The following is a 23609-nucleotide window of genomic DNA, read 5'->3' as shown; positions in this document are numbered from 1 at the left end:
ATCATATGGTCTTTTTCCCTAGGAAGTCACATATTATTGCACTGGTGTTCTTAATTTTGTGTTATAGGGTGGTATTTTTGCATACTTACGCTTAATTGTCAGGTATAAAAATTTAGAGATTTTTGTATTAGTAGAAATATATATTATGTATAAGTAAATTAACTTTTTCTGTAATTAAAAGCAATATATTGGTTAAATTTTATGTTATGTACTCCACCAAAAAAAACCACTTTCAATTATTTGAAGGTGCACCTCCTCTTTCCTCTTTGGAAAAAGATAAAGAAATCGATCTTGAGCTACTTCAGGATCTAATGGAAGTTGACATTGATCCTTTAGATATTGATTTGGAAAAGGATCCTCTTGCAGCCAAAGTTTTTAAGGTACGATATAGTAGAGTATTCTTTGCAATTAAAACCTTTCATCTTATACTTCTGGTTTATTAATTACTTAAAAGACGAAAGTATACACCTAATATAACCCATTATTTAGCTTACTCAAAATTAAATTCCTCTAGGTACTATAGTAGATTTTTTATAGAACTAGTGGAATAGTATACGGAGGACTTACATCATTTTATTAATATAGCCACTAACATTATCTTATATGATAATAAGAACCACTAATAAGCATGGGAGGTATGGTTATGGACTGTTGACATTTCAAGCAGCATTTAAGCTTATCCAAGTTGGGTTCATTGCAGAATCTCCTTCTTTGTTAGCTGCTACTTTTTCTAAAGGAGATACCTCCCTAATACTTTATTTTGGTTCATTTTGTGTGTAAGAGATTTTATTAAAGATGTTAATTACCTCTCAGAGTCTAACAAATAAGGTTTTTTTAGATTTTGGGATAAAATGGAGAGAATATTATGAACCATTCCTTTAATCATTAAGATTATGTTTTAGAAATTTAAAGGGTAAGGAGAACGTTTATTTTGTAGCCCTGTTTGACTTTAGGTAATGTAAATAATATGTCACTCTTCGTGAAGAGGCAAAAATAAACCACAGTTTTTTCCTATTCTTTTAAGCCAATAAGCAGTACATGGTATGACTATTGGGGTGCTGATTATGGCACCTACAATTACAACCCATACATAGGAGGTCTTGGAATTCCTGTAGCAAAGCCACCAGCAAATACAGAGAAGAATGGATCACAGACAGTTAGTGTTTCAGTGTCTCAGGGTAAGTGTGTGTTCATATTTTAAGGCATAAGCTATTCTTAAAACAAGTCCTCAATTTATGTATTCTTTGTCTCCTGAGAATTTGATCCTGAGTGTTTGCTGAGAGGGTTTATTATTGCAGGGGTGCCGTGAGAGTGACTGTCATTCAGAGCTGTGTGTCAGTCAGTTTAGAAGAGCTTCTATTTATGGTCTATTTTTTGTTTCTCAGAATAACACTTTGCAAAATATATTTGTGAGTTGTGTGGGTTTGCTGGTGGTTTTAATTAATTGTGCTTCCTTTTATTTTTATTGTTAATAATAAATTTATATTTTATTTGTAAACAGAATGAAATCACGTTGAGTATTATTTTTGCACTCTTCTAGTCACATAGAGTATATAACTTTTTTTAAAAATAAAATCTTTTCTTAAATTTTGAAACAATCATACATTTACTGAAAAGTTGCAAGTTAATACAGAGAACATTTGTTATCCTGACCCATTTGGGAGTAAGTTGGTAATCTGATGTTTTTTTGTTTTATTTTGTTTGTTTTACAAAGCAGAACATTTCTTCTACATAAACACATCAGGAAGCACATTCCATCAAAATCAGGAAATTAACATTAGTAACTTTAAGACCCCATTCAGGTTTCAGCAGTTATGTCTAAATTATGCCCTTTATGCAGAATGATCCAGTACAAAATTGTGTGTTGCATTTACTGTTGACCCTTGAATAAGGTGGGGGTGGGGGACCCACTCCCACACAGTTGGAAGTCTGTGTATAACTTTACAGTTGGCCCTCCGTCTCCAAGGTTTTGCATCCATGCATTCAACCAACTATGGATAGTGCGTACATAGTTGTTGAAAAAAGTCCATGTATAAGTGGACTCATGTGGCTCAAACTGTGTTGTTCAAGCATCAACCGTAGTTATCATATCTCTTTAGTCTTATTCAGTCTGCCACACTTTGTCAGAGGTAACTTTCATGACCTTGGTGCTTTTGATGATTATAGGACACTTGTTCAGTAGTATGTCCCTCAATTTGGGTTTGTATGCTATTTCCTCACAATTAGATTGTGGTCATGTGTTTTTGGCATAAATATCAAGAAAGTGTACTGCTCAGGTTTTCTTACTGCATCCTATTAGGTGGCTCATGATTTTAATTTGGACCACTGCTGGTGGCATTAAGTTTAATTACTTGATAAAGGAGATGTCTACCAATATTTTCCAGTGAAAAGTTATTCTTTTCCCTTTTGTAAGAAAGTTTTGATGGGTTGGAGTGGCAGAATAATACTTGGAATCTATTCTTTTTTAAAAAAGTTATTATTTTATTCACTTAGTTTTGAATAGACCAGTGGTTTCCTATTTTATTCAGTGGGTTATAATTTGTTATCATTATTTTCTTGTTTTTATTGAGGTAAATTCAAGAGATCATAAAATTTTCCATTTTAGCCTTTTTTTTTTTTTTTTTTTTCGCGGTATGCGGGCCTCTCACTGTTGTGGCCTCTTCCGTTGTGGAGCACAGGCTCCGGACGCGCAGGCTCAGCGATTGTGGCTCACGGGCCCAGCTGCTCTGCGGCATGTGGGATCCTCCCGGACCGGGGCATGAACCCGTGTCCCCTGCATTGGCAGGTGGAACCTCAACCACTGCACCACCAGAGAAGACCCATTTTAGCCATTTTTAAGTGTACAATTCTGTGGCATTAAGTACATTCGCAATGTTGTCATTATTTATTTTGATGTTCGAAATGTCCCTGATTTGACACATGGTATCTCCTTTAATCTGGTCTCTGTCTTTTTGAAATGTCTTCATATTTCTTTGAACACTTCCCTGTTTCCTGGCATAACAAAATGCCCCAGGCTCATCATTTACTTTCCCTTCCCCAGACTGGGAGTTAGCCACTTCATGAATGAAAATGGTATTTCAGAACCTTTTAGTGGAGAAATGTGATTAAGAATTCAAGATTTGAGTGCTAGATAGACTTGCTGTTAATTTTTGGCTGTTCCACACTCTCTCTTGATGGATAAATCTAGGGAGTGTGTACACACATTTGTGTTTATATTTATTTCTATATTTGTCTGTCTATCCGTCTAGAATGCCATGAGTCCACATTGATATATCAGTTAATCTAACAGTAATCTACTCCATAAGCTTCATATTAGTTTTTTCCTTTTCCATATTTCTCTTTTCTCTGATAGTGAGGTACCTGATTCTCATCATTCTTAATTTATTTGCTTCCATTATCATTACTTCACTTACTTGATCTACCTCTCTTTATATATCTACTCTCCCATCTCTAGCCTCCTTTGCACAGATGTTGTTACCTGCTGTAACTCTGATACCCCATGCCAGGTTGTTCTGATGTGAAGATACACTACTCACCCTGTTTTGGGTTCAGATGTCAACATTTTATTGTAGGAAGTAGGACGTGAATAATAATTATCAAATAGGTTTTGTTTTTTCTTTTAATTGCTTTCTGTAGCCCTAGATGCTCGTCTAGAAGTTGGACTTGAACAACAAGCAGAACTTATGTTGAAAATGATGTCAACCCTAGAAGCAGATTCCATTTTACAGGCATTAACAAATACATCTCCTACCTGTGAGTAAAAGTCACCATTCTTAGAGAATTACCGTGAACAGTTCATCTCCTGATTATTTTCAGGTGCACTCAGTAAGGATGGATTTTTAAATTCTCCCTTGCTAAGTTAGTAGGAAGTTGAGAAATAAGACAAAGGATTAATGAATCAGGAGAGCAGAGGGGGAACAAATTACCTCCATGTAGTGCTCATAAGTTCAGTCCAAAAACCTGAGTCATGTTTTTGTTATGGTGGTGGTGTGCGGTTAATGAAATTCCTGGGAGAGCCTGCATAGCTAGCTGCCTGGGAGTTCGTTGCATTATATCCAAATTTATGATAAAATGGGTTTCTTAATAGTAACATCTTTATCTTCCTTTAAGACCAAGATGGAAGACTTAGGTAATGAAGATAGCCAAATGGGCCTGATTGAACTACAGAATTGAGAGGATTTACTACCTAATTATTTACAGCAAAAGAAGAAAAACTTTTTATAGTAAATGACTGGATAGTAAATATTTTAGGCTTTCTGGGGCTATACAGGGTGTGTTGCAGGTCTACTCTGACTTTGTAGCAGGAAAGCAGCTGTAGACAATATATACCTAAATGAATAGGCATGGTTATTAAAGAAACCGTGTTACGGAATCTGGTGGCCTGTCAGATTTGGCCGTTAGGACATGGTTTGCTGACTGTTGATGTTGTTCTAGGCTTGGGTAGATCCCCTTCTGTCAGGTGAGTATAGTTAGATAGCAGCCTGTCTATCTTAACATAGGAGCTGTGCTGACGTGATGGTGATATTTTTATTTTTCTTAGGCCAAGAAAAATAAAAACATGGTGGGTAATGGTGGTGAGTAAAGCTGTAGAGATACTAGTTAGAACCTAGGAAGCACATCACGTCCTTCTCCTATGAAGTAAAGTTCCCAACCCATTTCAATAGAGAAATTTGGATTTTTAGATCTTCCTATGTTAAATTGAATTCTTTTGGTTTGCATTCTGTATTTCTTGCCTTAGGAAGTATATAAAAAAGGAGAAAAAGAGAAGATTTGTCTAGTGTTCTGTTTCTCGATATATTCTATCTTTTGATTATTTTCCTGTGCAGAACTGTGTTCTCCTTTTAATATAAAACTTTCTAAATATATGAAAAACTCTCTTAACATCCCTTTATTTCTCTGCTCCCCATGAATATATACTCAGTTAGTTTGGTGTGTGTATCCTGGCATCAGAATTTTTGAACACTTCCCAGGCAATTTTAATGTGCTATCAAGGTTGAGAATCAATGGATTAGAGTCTAGGTTATTCTAAAACTACCTTCTCAAGAAATAGGCAGGATTCTTTTTTCTTTCCCTTTTCTCCTCCCTCTTATTAATTAGGAAAAAATTGAAAATAAAAATTTATAGAGAGTAAGGTTCTTCTCCCTTTGTGGACAAGTCCTGTGAATTTGGGAGCTTCTCTTTGTGGTGATTATCTTTTGAACTTTCAAGTAATGTTGGAAAAACAGGTTTTCAAATAATACAATGCTGAACCATTTTAAAGAATGCAATTTTAATTTTTAAAAAAATATACCTTGACTTACCTGTACATATTAATAACTAGTTAACGTTTCTCCTGATACTTTGTGTATAAAATCATAACTGTGTTTAATTTTCAGTATCACAGTCTCCCACTGGAACAGATGATTCGCTTCTAGGGGGTTTACAAGCAGTGAACCAATCCAGCCAGCTCATTGTACAGTTATCATCTGTCCCAATGTTAAATGTTTGTTTCAACAAACTTTTTTCCATGCTTCAAGTCCATCACGTTCAGGTATGACTTCAGGAGAAATTGTGTATTTTTAGACATTATTGCCAGCCTAGAAAAGATGAAAATAAACGGGCAGATCAGTCTCAACCAGAGAGGGATGATTTCTTTGTCATACTCAGATGAAAAAATGTTGGAGATACTTTGATTAACCCAGCTCCTCAGTGATAGGTTATTTATAACTTTTATGATTTTAAGCTTACTGCTTTTGTTCCAACTACATATTATACACACACCTGCATTTAAAGACTTGAATCACGTCTTTTAATTTAGTAAAACATTTATATTAGGTAAATTATAAATTTTAATTCAGTTGAATTTCATTTGATCTAGAATTTTAAGATGTGTTTGCTTGTGAACTGAATTGAAAGTAACCAGAAGAAGTATTTTTCTTTAACATTTATTTTTATTATTTATTTATTTAATTTTATTTTTGGCTGTGTTGGGTCTTAGTTGTGGCACGCGGGATCTTAGCTGAGGCATGCAGGGTCTTTTGTTGTGGCATGCGGGCTCTTCATTGCAGCGCACGGGCTTCTCTCTAGTTGTGGCATAAGGGTTTTCTCTCTCTAGTTGTGACACACAGGCTCCAGGATGCATGGGCTCTGTAGTTGTGGTGAGCGGGTTCCAGAACAAGTGGGCTCTGTAGTTTGCAGCATGCAGGCTCTCTAGTTGAGGCACGCAAGCTCAGTAGTTGTGGCGCGTGGGCTTAGTTGCCCCATGGCATGTGGGATCTTAGTTCCCTGACCAGGGATCGAACACGTGTCCCCTGCATTGTAAGGTGGGTTCTTCACCACTGGACCACCAGGGAAGTCCCCAGAAGAAGTATTTAACAGAAAAATTATTTACTCATAATCATAAGGATTCATACATGAGATTTTTGCTTAGATGGTATTTCCTAATAGGTACATTTTCTTTCTGTCAATTTACATTCTTTTTCAGTTGGAATCACTTCTCCAGTTGTGGCTCACATTGAGTCTGAATTCTAGTTCGTCTGGAAACAAAGAAAATGGAGCAGACATTTTTTTATATAATGCTAATCGAATACCTGTCATTTCATTAAATCAAGGTAAGATTTATTAGAAGGAAAGTTATTAACGTAGCATAAACAATCTAAAAAGGTATTGATTAGGTTAACACCTAATCTTTGTCATTAGGGTTGTAATGTTGTAGTGAAAAAAACATATTTAAAATACTGACTTAATAATTTGCAGGAAAGAGAACAGAAAACTTATTCTCTGGTCTGTATTATGTCTGTGTATAACACAGACATAAAATCTACAATGTTCTGTTTGTCTTTACATTGTAGTTCCTTAAAGTATTGTCTTGTTCATAGGCTGTTCTTTTGCAACTGGTCTTTTTTAAAAAATGTGAAATACCTCTAGGGAATTGGTAAATTGGAGAAGGATGTCAATTTTTTGTAGAAATTGTGTTCTTTCATTTTTTTTCTTGGCAAATGCAGGAATGTGGGAATAGTGAGACTTGAATAATATCCTTCAACAGGAATAGAACTAGCTTTCAGCTCGGGCTATAGGAATCTATTTAAAGAACAGTAAAAATCATTTATTCCTGATGCTTTCTCTCTAGAGATGTGCATCATGCATGGCCTTCACATGGCCTGTCTGTCAGCCTTAGTGACAGCCACACTGGCTTACGGTCCTACTTAATATCCGCATTCTCTCAGCAAGAGCTGGCCCTACTTTAATTATTAGGTTTCCTTCTGTTTCACTGTATTAATGATTATTATTATAAATTTTACTCCAATCAGTTTTTAAAACTTTTTTATTGTGAGAAACATTAAGCATAAACAAGAGTGAATAGAAGGGTAAAAAAAGTAATTATTTCTTACTGTCATCAGGTATTTTGTGAGTATTCAAATTTCCAATTGTCTAAACTATTACAGAATTTTTTTTGTATATTTGAAATAGATTCCATATGGAGTCTACACATTTTAATTAATTATGTTTCTTAATTCCTCTAATCTGTCTTTTTTTTTTAAATCCTCTTGCAAAGTTTGGTTGTTTTGTCTTTCAAGATTCCCTAGGTCCCAATTTTTAGTGATTGTATCTCTATGATGTCCTCTCTACTTTCTATAAATTGGTAATTAGACATGGAGCTTAATCTGATTTGAGTTTTTTTTTTTTTTTTTTTGTGGTACGCGGGCCTCTCACTCTTGTGGCCTGTCCCGTTGCGGAGCACAGGCCCCGGACGCACAGGCTCAGCAGCCATGGCTCATGGGCCCAGCTGCTCCGCGGCATGTGGGATCTTCCTGGACCGGGGCACGAACCCGTGTCCCCTGCATCAGCAGGCGGACTCTCAACCACAGTGCCACCAGGGAAGCCCAGAGGTTTTTTTTTTAAGGCAGTTTCATAGGTTGTCTTTTTTTTATGTTGTTAATAGACACTAATGATTAATGCCTAGAATTAGTAGCAGTTCACAGGAAGTTTTGAAATGAAGATAGTCTAATTTTGTTATTCCTTTTTTATTAACTGAAATACTTCCATAAAGAGAAACTTCCTTTCATGTGCTATCATGTCACCCTTTGGAGATACAGTTTTTATATAGAGCCAGGAAAAATGCTAGAAATTTTCTGTATTTTAAAATTAAATTTAAAAACTAATTGGTTCACAAGTAGTCTATAATCATGACCACTTAGTTTCCTTAGTAAATATCTGTATAAGTTCATGATTTTAAAGTATTTCTTACGTTTCTGTTACAATCATTATGTTTATTGATGCTGAAATTATGCTGTTTGTGGTCAGTAAGATGATGCTTCATTAGATTCTTTTGGTTTTGTTTTTTGTGAAATACACAACTATATCTTTGTTAGATTTTAATATCATAGGTGTTCCAAACTGTATTTCCTGCCTGAGATCTGGAATCAGCCATTCTACACAGTGTTTTAAGGGCAGAAACTGGGCACTGTATTATGTTTGTTTATTTTTAATAACTTTTGGCTTCTCCACCTGCCACATGTGCTTCTTATTTAGGCCTTGCAGGTGACTTAGTTATTGTTTTAGTTTGTGCTTTTTCTGTGAAGTTACATTGGTTTTGAACGGTCAACCCCATCCCTGTCTTTCCAATATGCCCTATTATTTTCAATTTTTGGCTTTGCAGAATGTGAGGATTTTTAGTAAAGCACAAATTGTGTTACAGTAGAAATGCCTGTAGTTTGGAAAGGACAACAAATGTATAGTGATGACATGTTATTTTATTTGTCATGGGATGAGCTTTAACCTTAGATATAAAATGTTATTGACTCTCTAATGCTTTAGTTATGTTTAATGGGGAACTTTTATTTATATGTTTTGAGGACACAAGATAGTGAATTGATTTAAAAAAATAATGTCATGTTTTAAAATTTATTCTTTTTGTTTTAATTCTTAGTAAACATTTGCTTTTTCTGAGTTAAAATTTCCCCTTTCTCTTTTCTACGTAGCATCAATAACTAGCTTTCTCACGGTGTTAGCGTGGTATCCCAATACTTTGCTCCGGACATGGTGCCTTGTTCTTCATAGTCTAACACTCATGACAAACATGCAGCTTAATCGTAAGTCCAAATATTTATTCCTTTAAATCTCTGACATATACTTTATTATTCTTGCTATGAGATTCTTGAAAAAGATTTTTTCAAGAAGTGATATAGTTGTGAAAATGATTAAATTCTTTATTTGAATATGTCTCTTCTGAATTTGTTCTTTTTGTTGTTGTTCTTAATGTATCTTGCCCTTTGTGCTTCTTTACTTTGATTATATACTCTCATCTATCTACAGTTACAAGATCAAATTATATTTTTACCTTCTAAAAACTTTTACTAGTTTTTAAAAATTGATTACTCTTAGAGTACAAAGTCAAGTATTTAATGTTAGTCTATGTCTTGTGTTGGTTATTTATTCTTTTTAAAGTAACTTAGCAGTTAAAAATGATTTATTCATTATAATATTCATGAACGTATATGACTAGGTTCCTCGGTGTATGCTTTTCACATCTAAAACCTACATTCACTGAACCTAATCGCTTCTTCTCAGATTCTAAAGTCCTATTAGTTTCCTACTTTCTTCACCCCACTCCTTTATTTCCCATTTAAGATAGTAAAATTAATTTCTGAACCTTTTAAGAAAGGAACTTCTGGTGCTTTCTGTGGCTTTCTGTATCTCAAAGTCACAAAGATATTCTCATACATTATCTTCTGTACTGCTTACTGGTTTTACTCTTTACATTTAGGTCTAGATTTTATCTGACATTCTTAGGTTGTTGGGAAGTAGGTATCCAAGTTCATATTAGAGAGCAAGGAGTAGCCATTTGTGAATTGAAATCTTCATTCCATCTGTAGGTTATGACAGCAGGTGGGTGGATTTCATCCCCATTCTCTTTGGGCTTAATTTCATTGACTAGAAAGCATCGTCACATTGATAAAGGTATTAATTAAAATCATTGCTGAGAATCAAAATGCTACTTCATTTTTCATTTGGAATATAATATTTTCCAAATATGGGATTGAAAACATCCCTATGTGATACTGAAGATAGATTTGACTCAAGGATATTTTATTCGCTTCAGAAAACTTGTGCATTGTCTGTGTATCAGTTAACAGTATACAACCTTTATGTAGCTGACATGCAAAAATGAATAGGTTTTGCTTCAGTTTATCTTAGAAGGCTGTGTTAAAATTTACCTGAAAAATAGATCTTTATTTCTGGAAGGGGGAAATAATTACTAAGAATAGGCTCACCAAAAGGACAGTAAGCATTTAGTTATTTCTTTTCCACTTGACTGTATACTGAATAAGATGCACATAAAACTAGGTATTTTTCACAGCCAAACTAGGAGAGAGGCAGGAGATCTATGGCAGATGAAAATAGAGAATGAGGCTCAGTCAGTGCAGTAGAGATTCAGATCCTTTTAGTAACTCCCAGGAATATGTGAGTTTCCTTTGAAATTAAAAGATGTTTTAAATACTGCATTTCCATTGTTTCGGGGTCCTTTCGTTGGGGACTTTTTTTTTTTTTTTAATGTTTTATAGCTGGTTCCAGTACTGCCATTGGAACTCAGGAGAGTACTGCCCATCTGCTGGTTTCAGATCCAAACCTGATTCATGTTTTAGTGAAATTTCTTTCTGGCACCAGTCCACATGGAACAAATCAACACAGTCCACAGGTAATGTGACTTCTGAAAGCCAGTGATAGGCCCAGATTATACAGTAAACTTATTTGTAAAGGAAATTTTAAGTGCAGTTAAATACATAAAATTTTCATTGCTAAAGCATTAAATGATGGCCTTTTATGTATCAATGTAATAAAATGTTTTGAATTACGTATAATAATAGCTATGCTGAAACTGAATTATAGCAGGTAGTAAGTTTTCTCTTGGAATTTTACTGGATTTTTTAATGTAGCGATATATTTTTGGTGTTAATTTTATATAATTTGAGAAACATTCTAAACAGATATTAACCTTAATGTTAGGGAAGCATTAAAAAATTGGGGAATTTAAAAATTTTTAAAAATAATGTGTTATGGGCTTCCCTGGTGGCGCAGTGGTTGAGAGTCTGCCTGCCAATGCAGGACACAGGTTCGTGTCCCGGTCCGGGAAGATCCCACATGCCGCGGAGCGACTGGGCCCATGAGCCATGGCTGCTGAGCCTGCGCGTCCGGAGCCTGTGCTCCGCAATGGGAGAGGCCACAACAGTGAGAGGCCCATGTACCGCAAAAAAAAAAAAACGTGTTATGTTAAATGACCTCTATCATCAAGATTGACAGGTCACCTAACTTAATTCTTTTATGCTATTAAGTATTTTATTTAACAAAAAACAAAAAGATGACATCAATGGACCTAAAGGGTATTACGATACGTGAAAACAGAGAAAGACAGATGCCATATGAGTTCTCTTATATGTAGAATCTAGAAAACAAAGCAAATGAAGAAACATAAGAAAACTGAAATTGAGTCCTAGATACAGGGAACAAACAGCTGGTTGCCAGAATGGGGGATGGGGGATGGGGGTGGGGGAAGGAGGGTGAGGGAAATTGAGAGGTACACATTTCCAGGTACAAAATAAATGAATCACCAGTATAAAATGTACTGTGTGGGGCGTATAGTCAATAATAATGCAATATCTTTTTGATGACAGATGGTAACTAGTCTTATTATGGTGAGCATTTTGAAATGTATAGAAATATCAAATCACTGTGTTGTACACCAAGAATAAATATAGCATTGTAGGTGAATTTTACTTCAAAAACAAACAGGGCTTCCCTTGTGGCGCAGTGGTTGAGAGTCCACATGCCGATGCAGGGGACACAGGTTCGTGCCCCGGTCTGGGAGATCCCACATGCCATGGCCGCTGAGCCTGCGCATCCAGAGCCTGTAACAGGAGAGGCCACAACAGTGAGAGGCCCGCATACTGCAAACAAAACAAAACAAAAAGATACAAACTCATAGAAAAAGAGATCAGATTCGTGATTACCAGAGGCAGGGGTTGGGGGAATTGGATGAAGGTAGCCAGAAGGCAAAAACTTGTTGAGAGAGTAAATCTTGAGACTTCTCATCATAAAGAAAAAAAATTTTTTTCTTTTATTTTGTATCTATATGAGACGATGGCTGTTCTCTAAACTTACTGTGGTAATCGTTTCATGATGTATTAAGTCAAATCATTATGCTGTATACTTAAACTTATTCAGTCCTGTATGTCAATTATATCTCAAAACTGAAATGAAAAAAAAATATTGCTTTTGTTAATTCAGAAAAAGAAGATATATCAGAGCTTATAAACATTTTTAGTCTAACCAGAGATTTCTTTTATATCAGTTTAGCTTTTGTTATATTGTACTGCTTTAAAAAATATCTTTCCTTCATTATATTTCTTTTCACATAAAATATATTTAGTCTTCATAGCATCTTTCCAATGGACGTTATTCAAGATTATCTTGCAAGGTTGTCATCTTTTATTTCTTATCTATGTGCTAGGTCTAGGTGCTGTTCTAGGTGCTAGGGATTTAAGTAGTTACCCTGTCCGAGTCTCTGCCTTTCTTGGAGCTTAAGTTCTGTTGGATACATTTAGTCAGTACTCTCATACTGAATAGACTTGATTTTTGTAGATCATCATAAAATAAACAAGACAAGGAAAAAAATGAGAAGGAACAAACTACTTGTAATTAGATTGGGCCAGAGTTTTGATGGGGGTAGAGGCATGTTATCAAGTGATTATTACACATAAAGATTGCATGAATTTGGAATGTGAAGATTCCTGAAATCACTAATTCCAGCTTCTTTATTTTACATATGAGTAAACATGCATTATCTGCATTGCCCACAATTATACAACTAGTTAGTGATAGAGCCTAGGTGTCAGGGAACATGCCGCTGTATAAAGTAGTGTTTCTTCCTCTCTTTTTTTTTTTTAAAGGCAAAGTAAAAGTTACTGAAGGTCAAGCTTTCCTCAGATATTTTGGTTTTGTAGTTTGGTTATGAATGTTATGATTTTTATACTCAGTGTTAGAAATTGTTAACTTTAAAATGGTTTGGAGAATTACATTGCATTTTGTTTTTTCCAAAACTCCTCTAGGGTTTTATGATCATAACATTCCAAAACATACTTCAGGGTACTTGGTGTGGTTCTCACTATCATTTTTTTTTCATTGAAGAGATAGAAGTTTGGGAAAGCATTGTTTTTACAAATAGATGCAGGTTCGTTTTTAGCTTTAAGGGGTTTTTTGTATGGTTTTTTCCCCAATTCACTTTAGTATTTACTCTGCTAGTCATTAGAAGCATGACCTTTTGTGAATCACTTAACGTGAGTCTGAGTTCTTTTGTTTTGAAATGGGATAATTAAGAAGATTGTGAAAATCAGTATATAAGTTCTTTGTGCTTTTGAAAGCATTATAAAGATATTCTTGTGTAATTCAGGTGAGTCTTTTTCTGTATTGAATTAAATAAAAGTAACATAAGTTATTCTAAACCATAATGAAAAAAAATATTGACAATAGAAGCTGTAATTTTCGATTTAAAATAAGTATATCAAGATCTAAAAGCTTAATTGGTTTCCTGCTATCACTGTTAATATTTTTGTTCTTCAAATGAAAAGTTTCACCCGTATGGCTCTTGACTTAACGTTTGATGCTTTTTTATTTTTTTTTCTCTACAGGGAAAGAGAATTTTTTTTTCCACATCTTTATACAATATTGTGTTAGTTTCTGCTGTACAACAAAGTGAATCAGCTATATGTATACTTATATCCCCATATCCCCTCCCTCTTGAGCCTATCCTCCCTCCCTATCCCATCCCTCTAGGTCACCACAAAGCATTGAGTTGATCTCCTTGTGCTATGCAGCAGCTTCCCACTAGCCGTCCTTTTTACATTTGGTAGTATATGTATGTCAGTGCTACTCTCTCACTTCATCCCAGCTTCCCCTTCCCCTGCCGTGCCCTCAACTCTGTTCTCTACGTCTGCGTCTTTATTCCTGCCCTGCCACTAGGTTCATCAGAACTGCTTTTTTTTTTTTTTTTTTTTTTTGCGGTACGTGGGCCTCTCACTGTTTTGGCTGCTTCCATTGCGGAGCACAGGCTCCGGACGCACAGGCTCAGCAGCCATGGCTCACGGGCCCAGCCGCTCCGCGGCATGTGGGATCTTCCCGGTCTGGGGCACGAACCCGTGTCCCCCGCATCGGCAGGTGGACTCTCAACCACTGTGCCACCAGGGAAGCCCCAGAACCGCTTTTTTAAATTCCTTATATGTGCGTTAGCATACGGTATTTGTTTTTCTCTTTCTGACTTACCTTACTCTGTATGACAGATTCTAGGTCCATCCACCTCACTACAAATAACTCAGTTTCGTTCCTTTTTATGGCTGAGTAATATTCCATTGTATATAGGTGCCACATCTTCTTTATCCATTCATCTGTTGATGGACATTTAGGTTGACAAAAGATTAATCTCCAAAATATACAAGCAGCTCATGCAGCTCAATATCACAAAAACAGACAACCCAATCCAAAAATGGGCGGAAGACCTAAGTAGACATTTCTCCAAAGAAGGCATACAGATGATACTTTTTAAATGAATAATTCTGTAGATGGGATCAGTAAGCAGTTGTCAACAGAATTTCATTTCTCTTCAGGTTGGTCCAACAGCTACGCAAGCTATGCAAGAATTTCTTACCCGATTACAAGTGCATCTTTCTTCAACATGTCCTCAGATATTCAGTGAATTTTTGCTCAAGCTAATTCATATACTTTCAACAGAAAGGTAAATGTCAAGGTGTTACATATATTCCTGATACAGAAGCAATAGGTAATCCTCCAAATTAATTTTCCCTTAGCATTTGTTGGGAGTTTATCTGGGAACAGATAAGCAGGACGATATTAGGAATTAAGAGGGAAAGGTTTATTGGTATGTTTCCCAGTTGTTTTCACTTCTTTTCATTATGGCTCTCCCAGATCCTGAACTCCTTCTATTGTGAAAGGAATAACGGGTTCATAGATTAGGAAGTATAAACCTTCTAGGTGAAATTTACTTGAAGCTGTTTAAATTATTCTAGAATACAGGGAGAGAATTAAAGCTACCAGCAATTTTATTTGAAACCTATATTTGATAAAACCCAAAAAAGATATCTTAAAAAAGAAAATTAAATACTAATCTCATACAGAAATCCTAAATAAATTGATTACCAAAGTCAGGCAATAGGTTAAAAAGAATAAACTGTGACCGTGATGGGTTGATTCTTAAAATGCGTGAATGCTTCGATATCATATATCATATTAATGAGTCATTTTCGTCATGGTTTAAGGCATTTCATAAAATCCAACATTACTTTCTGATAAAACTTTTAATGAAATATAAACAGTATCATCTTAAAGTTACAAAAAACATTATGAACAAACCAAAGTCTAGTATGTTTGATTATTTTAAAACTTCCCATTAATATCAGGAAGAAATTAAAGGTGCTGTTTGCTATATTTATTATTTAATTTCATTGTGGAAGTGCCAGTGAATTTTTTAAAAATTTATGTTAGAAAATGATTAAGATCACTTGTAGATTATATCACTCTTTAAAAATTAGTTCGAAAATATTAGAAATCAGAAAAAGGTATGATTTATAATAGTTATAAAATTAATAAATTTATTCATAATAATAGTTATTTTTCATAGATCAGTAGCAAAATGCCTGAAACCAGTATAAAAATTAACGCAAAAAATTTATATGGCGTATGTTTTCATAGCTGCAGAAAACTTTATAGTACTATCCTCATTTGTTTTCTTCCTCCTTTATAACTGTTTTAAAACACTAATGTGGTTGTAGTTCAACTTGTTTGTAGTGTATACACAGTGAAGCACAGGTGTGGGAAGGAGTAGATTCACAAAACCAAAAACATGCTGTTACGATATGCATCTGTGTATTTGGAAAACATGAACTTGAGGTTTTTGTGTGATATAAATAAAACCAACTAAGAAACAAAAACCAGTTACCATGGAGTTCATTTTTCTTTTAACTAGGCTTTTTTTTTAAACTGTATGTGAGACCTCTAAACACACTCATTAGATGTAGACTTTAGTATCATTCTGTCTATGTAGGGTCTAGCAGCAAAAGGTTTCATGTGAAAATTCAGTGCATTTACTCTAACATTTCTTACAGAAATACCAATCTTGTTTTAGTTTTATAACATGCCGTCTTTTTAAAAAAAATCTATTTTATATCTTTTTTTATAAGTAAAGGTATTTATAGGTTTACGTGCCTCAAAAACTAATTAGAATTTTTTTTTCCATCTCCTCTTCCACCCTGTACACACCTCATACATTTTCTAGCACATTTTCTTTAATTGGGTCCATAACATTGGCCCAAATATATTCTTAGCTTTTGTTTTCTTTGTATGTTTTTAAGAAAGTGTCTGGCATCCGTATAAATTAGCCTGCAGCTTTTTAGTTCAATTAATACTATAGGTTGAGAAGAAGTACCCAGACGTCATATGAAGAGGGCACTCATTTATATCACATAAGTGATTTGCAGATATATTCTCTTGGTCTGTGGATTATATTTTCATTTTCTTAACAATATCTTTGAAAAAGCAGCTTTTAATTTTGATGAAATTTTGTTAGCTTTTTCTTTTATTTATTATTATTTTTGTTTCATAACAATATCCTTGCTTAACCCAAGGTCATAGAGATGATTCTCTATGCTTTCTTCTAGAAATTTTATCGTTTTAGGTTTTACATGTAGGTTATATTGAGTTAAATTTTGCATTTGGGTCTAAGTTCTTTTTTTTCTTTTTTTTTGTCTGTGGATGATGTCAAATTGTTACTATACCATTTGTTGAAAAACACATCCTTTTTAAATTGAATTCTCTTTCTGCCTTTTCCAAAAATCAATTGACCATATTTGTTTTGCTCTATTTCTGGACTCTATAGAATTGATGTTTTTGTCTATTCTTTTGTCTATGTTTTTTTCTATTCTTTTTCTATTCTGGTAGTGTGGATTTTCCAACTTTGTTCTTGTTGTTTTAGAGTTGTTTTGGCTATTCTGCTTTCTTTGCTTTTACATGTAGGTTTTAGGATCAGCTTATTGATCCCCCACCACCCCCATAAAAACAAAAACAAATCAAACCAAAAAAACACTTCTGCTCCATTGTGACTGAATAAGCGTGAATCTGTAGATCAATTTGGGAGGAGTTGTAGGTATATTTATAGATACAGATATAGTTATTCATATAGACATAGATACAAAAATATAGTTATACGTAGAGTTATATATATATTTGTGATTTTTCTTTGTACAGTCATGTGGTTAGTGAATAGTATGTATGTCTTTTTGCTTTTTCTGCACCTACTGAAATGCTCATATATTGTTTCTTCTAAAATCTGTAGGTATGATAAATTACATTGATTTTTTTTTTTTTAAGTGTTGATCAGTATACATTCCCAGGATATATACTCACTCGGTCATGATGTATTATCCTTTTTATATCTTGCTTGTTTAAGTAGTTAATGCTTTGTTGCTTCCCTGGTGGCGCAAATGCTTTGTTGAAGATTTCAAAATCTCTGCTTATGAGAGATATTTGCATTTTTAAAAATAATGCCTTTGGTTTTTATGTCTGGATAATCCTGGACTCCTAAAATGAGTGTTTCCTTTTCTGTTTTCTGGAAGAGGTTGTGTAAATTGGATTATTACTTATTTAAATATTTGATAGTAATTGCCATTGAGACAACGAGGGTCTGGAGTTTTCTTTGTATTAATAGAAAAAAGTTTCTACTTATTTTATAGGTAAAAGATTATTCAGGTTTTCTTTCTTCTTGAGTGAACTTTGGCAGTTTGTGTCTTGAAGGAATTTGTTCATTTCATCTGTGTTGTTGAATTCATTATTTGTAATTTTTTCAATTATGCTTTTAATGTTTTATAGTATGTAGTTTGATTCATTCTATCATTTCTAATATTGGTAATTTTAATCTATTTATCTTGGTCATTCTTGCTAGAGGTTTATAATATTATTGATATTTTCAAAGAACCAACTTAAAGCTTTGTTGATATTCTTTATTTTTTCATTTCCAATTTCATTAAATTTTGCTCTAATAGTTATTATTTCCTTCTTTCAGTTTTTCTTGTATAAGTGTTTGACAATATGTGTCTCTTAATTGATCTGTTAGACCACTTTACATTTAATGTAGTTATTGATTTAGTGGACTAAAATGTATCACTTTGCCAGTTTTGTTTATTTAATCTATTCTTCGCTTAAAAATTTTTTTTCTTGCCTACTTTTGGATTAAGTAATTTTTATAATGATTTCATTTTGTTTCTAGTATTATTATTTATAACAAAGAAATTTTGATTATAGTGTTTTCCCTAGCTTTGCAATATACGTCTTTATTTCATCACATTCTGCTTTCATATATTATTATACCTTAGCTCACATATAATGTAAGAACTTTACAGCAGTAAATTTACAGTTTCTTTGTCTCATCTTTTGTGATGTAGGTATCATATGTTTACTTTTACATATGCTGTAAACATAATGCATCCCTACAGTTTTTGCTTTGGATAATCACATATCTTTTAGACACTGAAGTAAATAGTATTTATGCCTGGAAATGGACAAGCCTCTTCTACTGGGTGATTAGTGTGAGGATTTGAATCACTCTTTTCAAGATTTGACCTGGCTTTGGTTTTATTGTTGCTATGGTTACCTTTTGTGTTTTGTCAGCTTCAAAATGATCTAGTTAGCTTCTGTTTCGATGTGAGTCAGGGTAAAGGGGGTGGTTTCCAGTTTTATTGTTCCATCCTTAGCTTTTGTTGTTCCTTATACATTTGTACCACAGAGGGACTCTCTCTCCATGGCTCCATCTCTAGCAGTCAACTGCTTTTGCTTTTTCTTAATGTTCACTAGACTCCTAGTGATGGCAGGTGTTTTCCGATATTGTGTCCAGTCTCAGTCTTTGGCAGGCCCTCTGTGACTGAACCTCAGGGGAAGGAGCTTTCTCAATAAATTTTTCCTTCTTTTTGTCAGCCAAACTCTGGCTTATATCTTTGGCCATTTCTGAGGAGAGCATTTCCTTCTCTCCAGTAGTAGGAAACAGCTATTGGTATTTGAGGGGTTTTTTCACTAGCACCAAATACATGGTGTCTTTCTTAACACCATTTCCCCGATTATCTGACGTCAGTCTGTGTCCTACAGTTCAGTTCTATTCTGCCACTATCCAAAGTTAGCCTCAGGTTTACAGTTTTAACTGTTCAATCCCACAAGACTGCCCTTACTTCAGAGGGCACTTACAAGTCCAAGGTCCCCAGGTTACCCACATTTTTGTATCATTTGACTACAAATTCAGGGGTTCTCACAATCCCCCCCTCAGGTTCAGTAATTTGCTAGAAGGATTCACAGAACTCAGGAAAAACACTTTATTTATTTTACCAGTTATATAAAGTATAGCTCAGGAACAGCCAGATGGAATAGATGCACAGGGCAAGATATGTGTGGGGGTTGGTGAAGGAGGATGCCTGTGAATGGGTATGAACTCCAAGGGTTCAGTGTTACCACACTTACATACCTGGGGTTTAACAACTTGTAAAGTATTTTAGCTGAATTCTTCTTAACCATATGTATATTGCCAGCATCTCGACTTCCCAGATTCTGCGACAGGAAAGCCGATGCTCATATTCTGTCTTCTTGGAGGAGGTGCCTATCTTTTCATGGATTTCAGGCTTTTTGGTACTCTTTTGACCTTAGCTCTCTGATGGGTTCAAGAAAAGTTATGACTTTAGAGTTAATTTGGCTTTTTTAATTGATAAGCTGGGGCCAATGACCTTTCCAGCTTTCTATTTCTTAGGCATAAGTAGAACTTGAGAGCATTCAATTTTGATGCATAAGAATTACTTGATTGAATCTTAATTTTTGAAAATCAAAATCAGTAAGAAATACTTAAACTAACAACATTTGAGGTTGTAACAAACCGGAGCTCATTCATTATGAGGAGTGCCTTGTGATATATAATTATTTTAGTCTGTAGCTTCAAAATCATCTCTTTGATTTACTTGTCCTTCAGTTTTCTATTTGGAAGGGAATTCATTTTTTATTTTATATGATAAAATGGAGGCAAGAACAAGAAGAACTCAGGAAGAGCTGGAAACTCTTTGCTACAAAATGAAATAGTGAATACCAGCAGTTTAATTATTGTTTAGCTTTCTTGTATTCTGGTGGTTACTTCTTTCAAAACAATTTAAAATGGATTAATTTTTAATCCTCTCTCTTTTTCTGCAGGGGTGCCTTCCAGACAGGCCAAGGACCTCTTGATGCCCAAGTAAAGCTCTTAGAATTCACTTTGGAGCAGAATTTTGAAGTCGTTTCAGTTAGTACTATTTCTGCTGTGATAGAGTCTGTCACTTTTTTAGTGCACCACTATATCACTTGCTCAGACAAAGTAATGTCTCGAAGTGGATCAGATAGCTCAGTGGGTGCTCGAGCATGCTTTGGGGGACTCTTTGCCAACCTCATTCGTCCAGGTGATGCAAAAGCAGTTTGTGGTGAAATGACAAGAGATCAACTCATGTTTGATTTGTTAAAACTGGTTAACATTTTAGTACAGCTGCCTCTTTCGGGCAATAGGGAATACAGTGCAAGAGTGTCTGTGACCACCAATACGACAGACAGTGTTTCAGATGAAGAAAAAGTTTCAGGAGGCAAAGATGGTAATGGAAGCAGTAGTAGTATTCAAGGATCACCTGCATATGTCGCTGACTTAGTGTTAGCCAACCAACAGATAATGAGCCAGATTTTGTCGGCTCTGGGCCTGTGTAATAGCAGTGCCATGGCGATGATAATTGGTACGTATTAATATTAAGAATATTAATCTTATACTTGTTTCTAGTACTATATCTCTTTCCTTTAGCAATGTATGAATTCATTTTCTTTTTACTTTATAATGCAGAGTTACTTTTTTGTAAACTTCTTAGCATGACTGATTTTTATTAGTGAAAACTTTTATAGAGTGGCTTCAATCAGTTGAAAATTTTTAAGTGTGAATTTTTTAAAAATTGGAAAATACTAACAAAATAACTTGTAGTGAATTAAGAAAAAAAATCAGTCTTGTAAGTTAGGTACCATAATTTATAGTCACGTATCGCTAACATTTTAACGATGAAGAATTTCACATCAAATTTTGTATTAGGGAATGAGTAAGATTTATTTATTCACAGTTTTTTAAAAAGTGAAGTATAAAATTTTGTTCAAGTTTCTATGACACATATATCAATGTAAAATTTATATATTGTTGCTTTACTTTTCTACCTATTTGAAAGCTAATATATTATGTTAATTTTTTTAACTAATTAAACTTCTGTAAATTGTGACAAAATCCATTCCTGATATATTTTTGCTTATTAGTATTTCTTTTTTCATGTAAGGGAAACAACCATATCTTTTTGATTAAAAGTTTTGAAGTTTAGTCACATAATAGTATCACTTATTTTTCTCTCCTTTTCTTTTTGGTATGTATAATGATGTTCCTCAGTCATGTAATAGAGCAACTTTATTGTTACCGACAACAGAGGCATCTCCTATAAAAGATACCAAAAAACATCCTCTACTGAATGTTATGAGAGATATTTTAATTTCTAGATATGTGTATATGTATACACACACACACACAGCTTTTATGTACCCATCCTTCAGTGGTTTGGGGGTAAAATGGCTTTTAAGACTCTATTTTAATTATTATGGTTTTTAAGGATATGCTTTTTAAAAATGTGTCATCTTTTTATTTAAACTAGGGGCAAGTGGATTACATCTCACCAAACATGAAAACTTTCATGGTGGGTTAGATGCCATATCAGTTGGGGATGGATTATTTACCATACTGACAACACTTAGTAAAAAAGCTTCTACAGTTCACATGATGCTGCAGCCAATTTTAACCTACATGGCCTGTGGATATATGGGCAGACAGGTAAGTTCAATCCAGCAACAACTGCAGTAATTTAAGTAGTTACTAGCAATGGGAGCAGAGAATTATTTGTAAGACAGAGACAGCGTATTCTAGTTATATGTTGGAAAATGAATGGAGTCAGCGGGTGAGAACTATAGATTACTAGTAGAAGTTGGAGAGGAAAGTTTCCTTGAAACTGTCAAAGATGACTACAGTGATGTAAGAATAAAATGTTTAACATATTTTTAAATTTTAGATTTTCTTTCCATTGTCTTAAGAAGTAGTTCTTTCCTTTTCCCTAACCGTAGCATAGTTGAAAACCAACATGTTCTTCGTAGATGTTACATATGAAAATTTAATATGAGTATTTTTTTTCAAGCTTAAGTTACATATTTAGTTTCCTTTCAGTTAAAAGGGGTTAGGGTCATTTTAAAAGAGACATAGGTTAGAATGTTACTACTTTTTAAATTTCCTTTTTAAAAAATGAGATTTTAGGAGCCAGTGTGATTATTTTAATTTCTAGTCCATTTACCATTTTTTTCAAAAGCAGATTTTAAAACAGTTTCTTAAGGAGTCTTCTATATGTCAGTGTATAATTATCATTTTCATAAATATACATTGCATGTGTATATATATTTCCCCATTGGAAGATGCAAAGATATTTGAGAAGGATACATGTTTTAAATGAAAGTACTGTCTACTCGAAAACAAAATCGATGCACATTAATTTAAGGTAGAAAATGATAATAGTAGGTAAACACAGATGCAAAAAATGCTGAGTTCAGAGAGGAGACTGTTCACTTCCTTTTTGATTCAGGTTAAGATTTCCTAAATATTTTGGCAGACATTTTGTATTTAGTGATTTAGGTTAAGGTTGCCATTTTATAATAATTAACTGTAAAAGAATATTACATTCAATAAGAAATTTAGTTGTCCTAATTCACAGGAAATTAATAATCACCTTTTAAAAATCACAGTATACATGTATGGTTTTTTTTTTAGGGCTCTCTCGCTACTTGCCAGTTATCTGAACCATTATTGTGGTTCATTTTGAGAGTACTGGATACTAGTGATGCCTTGAAAGCATTCCACGATATGGGTAAGACAAAGTTACAAAACTGTCATTTAAATGTAACCATTTGATAGTAAATTATGTTCTTATTTTTGTAGTCTTCTGTGAAAGTTGACTCAATGTCAAATCAGCTATGTTAAGATAATTTTCATTTAGTATTCTCTTTAAATTTAGGTGGTGTTCAGCTCATTTGCAACAATATGGTTACTAGTACAAGGGCTATTGTAAACACTGCAAGAAGTATGGTATCAACTATTATGAAATTTCTTGACTCTGGTCCGAATAAAGCTGTTGACAGCACTTTGAAAACACGAATACTAGCTTCTGAGCCTGACAATGCAGAAGGGATCCATAACTTTGCACCCCTGGGTAAGAAAAGCGTTATTTCATCTTATGAGTATGAATTTAAGTAGTAGTTAATTGGCTGGTATGAAGCAAAAATAGTTGTCAAAGTAAGTTGATTGTGTTACAGTATCACCATTTCAATTACAAGCCATTGATTTTAAAGGTAGTAGTTTTCCAAACATTCTACTGATTAGAAGGAAGTTTTTAATTGTTCTTTAGTAGTAAAATTTGTTTTTATTTCTGAGTTTAAATAGAACACAATTTATGAAA

The 23609-nt window shown here is 34.1% G+C and overlaps 1 protein-coding gene across 9 annotated transcripts in view; it reads left to right on the top strand.

The window, feature by feature from the left end:
• Positions 1-23609, top strand: part of BIRC6 (baculoviral IAP repeat containing 6) — a 237804-nt gene that overhangs the window by 109432 nt on the left and 104763 nt on the right. For 8 of the 9 annotated variants that reach the window (XR_010934089.1, XM_067703312.1, XM_067703310.1 and 5 more), the window contains 12 exons: positions 247-380; positions 1025-1178; positions 3637-3753; positions 5376-5530; positions 6464-6590; positions 8961-9071; positions 10545-10678; positions 14637-14764; positions 20260-20822; positions 21768-21943; positions 22925-23021; positions 23169-23363. Coding sequence is in view for 8 of the 9 variants with exons in the window: in XM_067703312.1 (XP_067559413.1) it covers positions 247-380; positions 1025-1178; positions 3637-3753; positions 5376-5530; positions 6464-6590; positions 8961-9071; positions 10545-10678; positions 14637-14764; positions 20260-20822; positions 21768-21943; positions 22925-23021; positions 23169-23363 (2091 nt within the window). In the remaining variant the exon portion in view is untranslated. The remainder of the gene's footprint in view (positions 1-246; positions 381-1024; positions 1179-3636; positions 3754-5375; positions 5531-6463; positions 6591-8960; positions 9072-10544; positions 10679-14636; positions 14765-20259; positions 20823-21767; positions 21944-22924; positions 23022-23168; positions 23364-23609) is intronic. The other variant, XM_067703311.1, reaches the window with a different exon arrangement.

The sequence above is a fragment of the Pseudorca crassidens genome, chromosome 14 (assembly GCF_039906515.1).
Source record: "Pseudorca crassidens isolate mPseCra1 chromosome 14, mPseCra1.hap1, whole genome shotgun sequence".
NCBI lineage: Eukaryota > Metazoa > Chordata > Mammalia > Artiodactyla > Delphinidae > Pseudorca > Pseudorca crassidens.
Note: the sequence above shows the minus strand (reverse complement) of the source record. Positions and strands in the feature narration are given on the sequence as shown.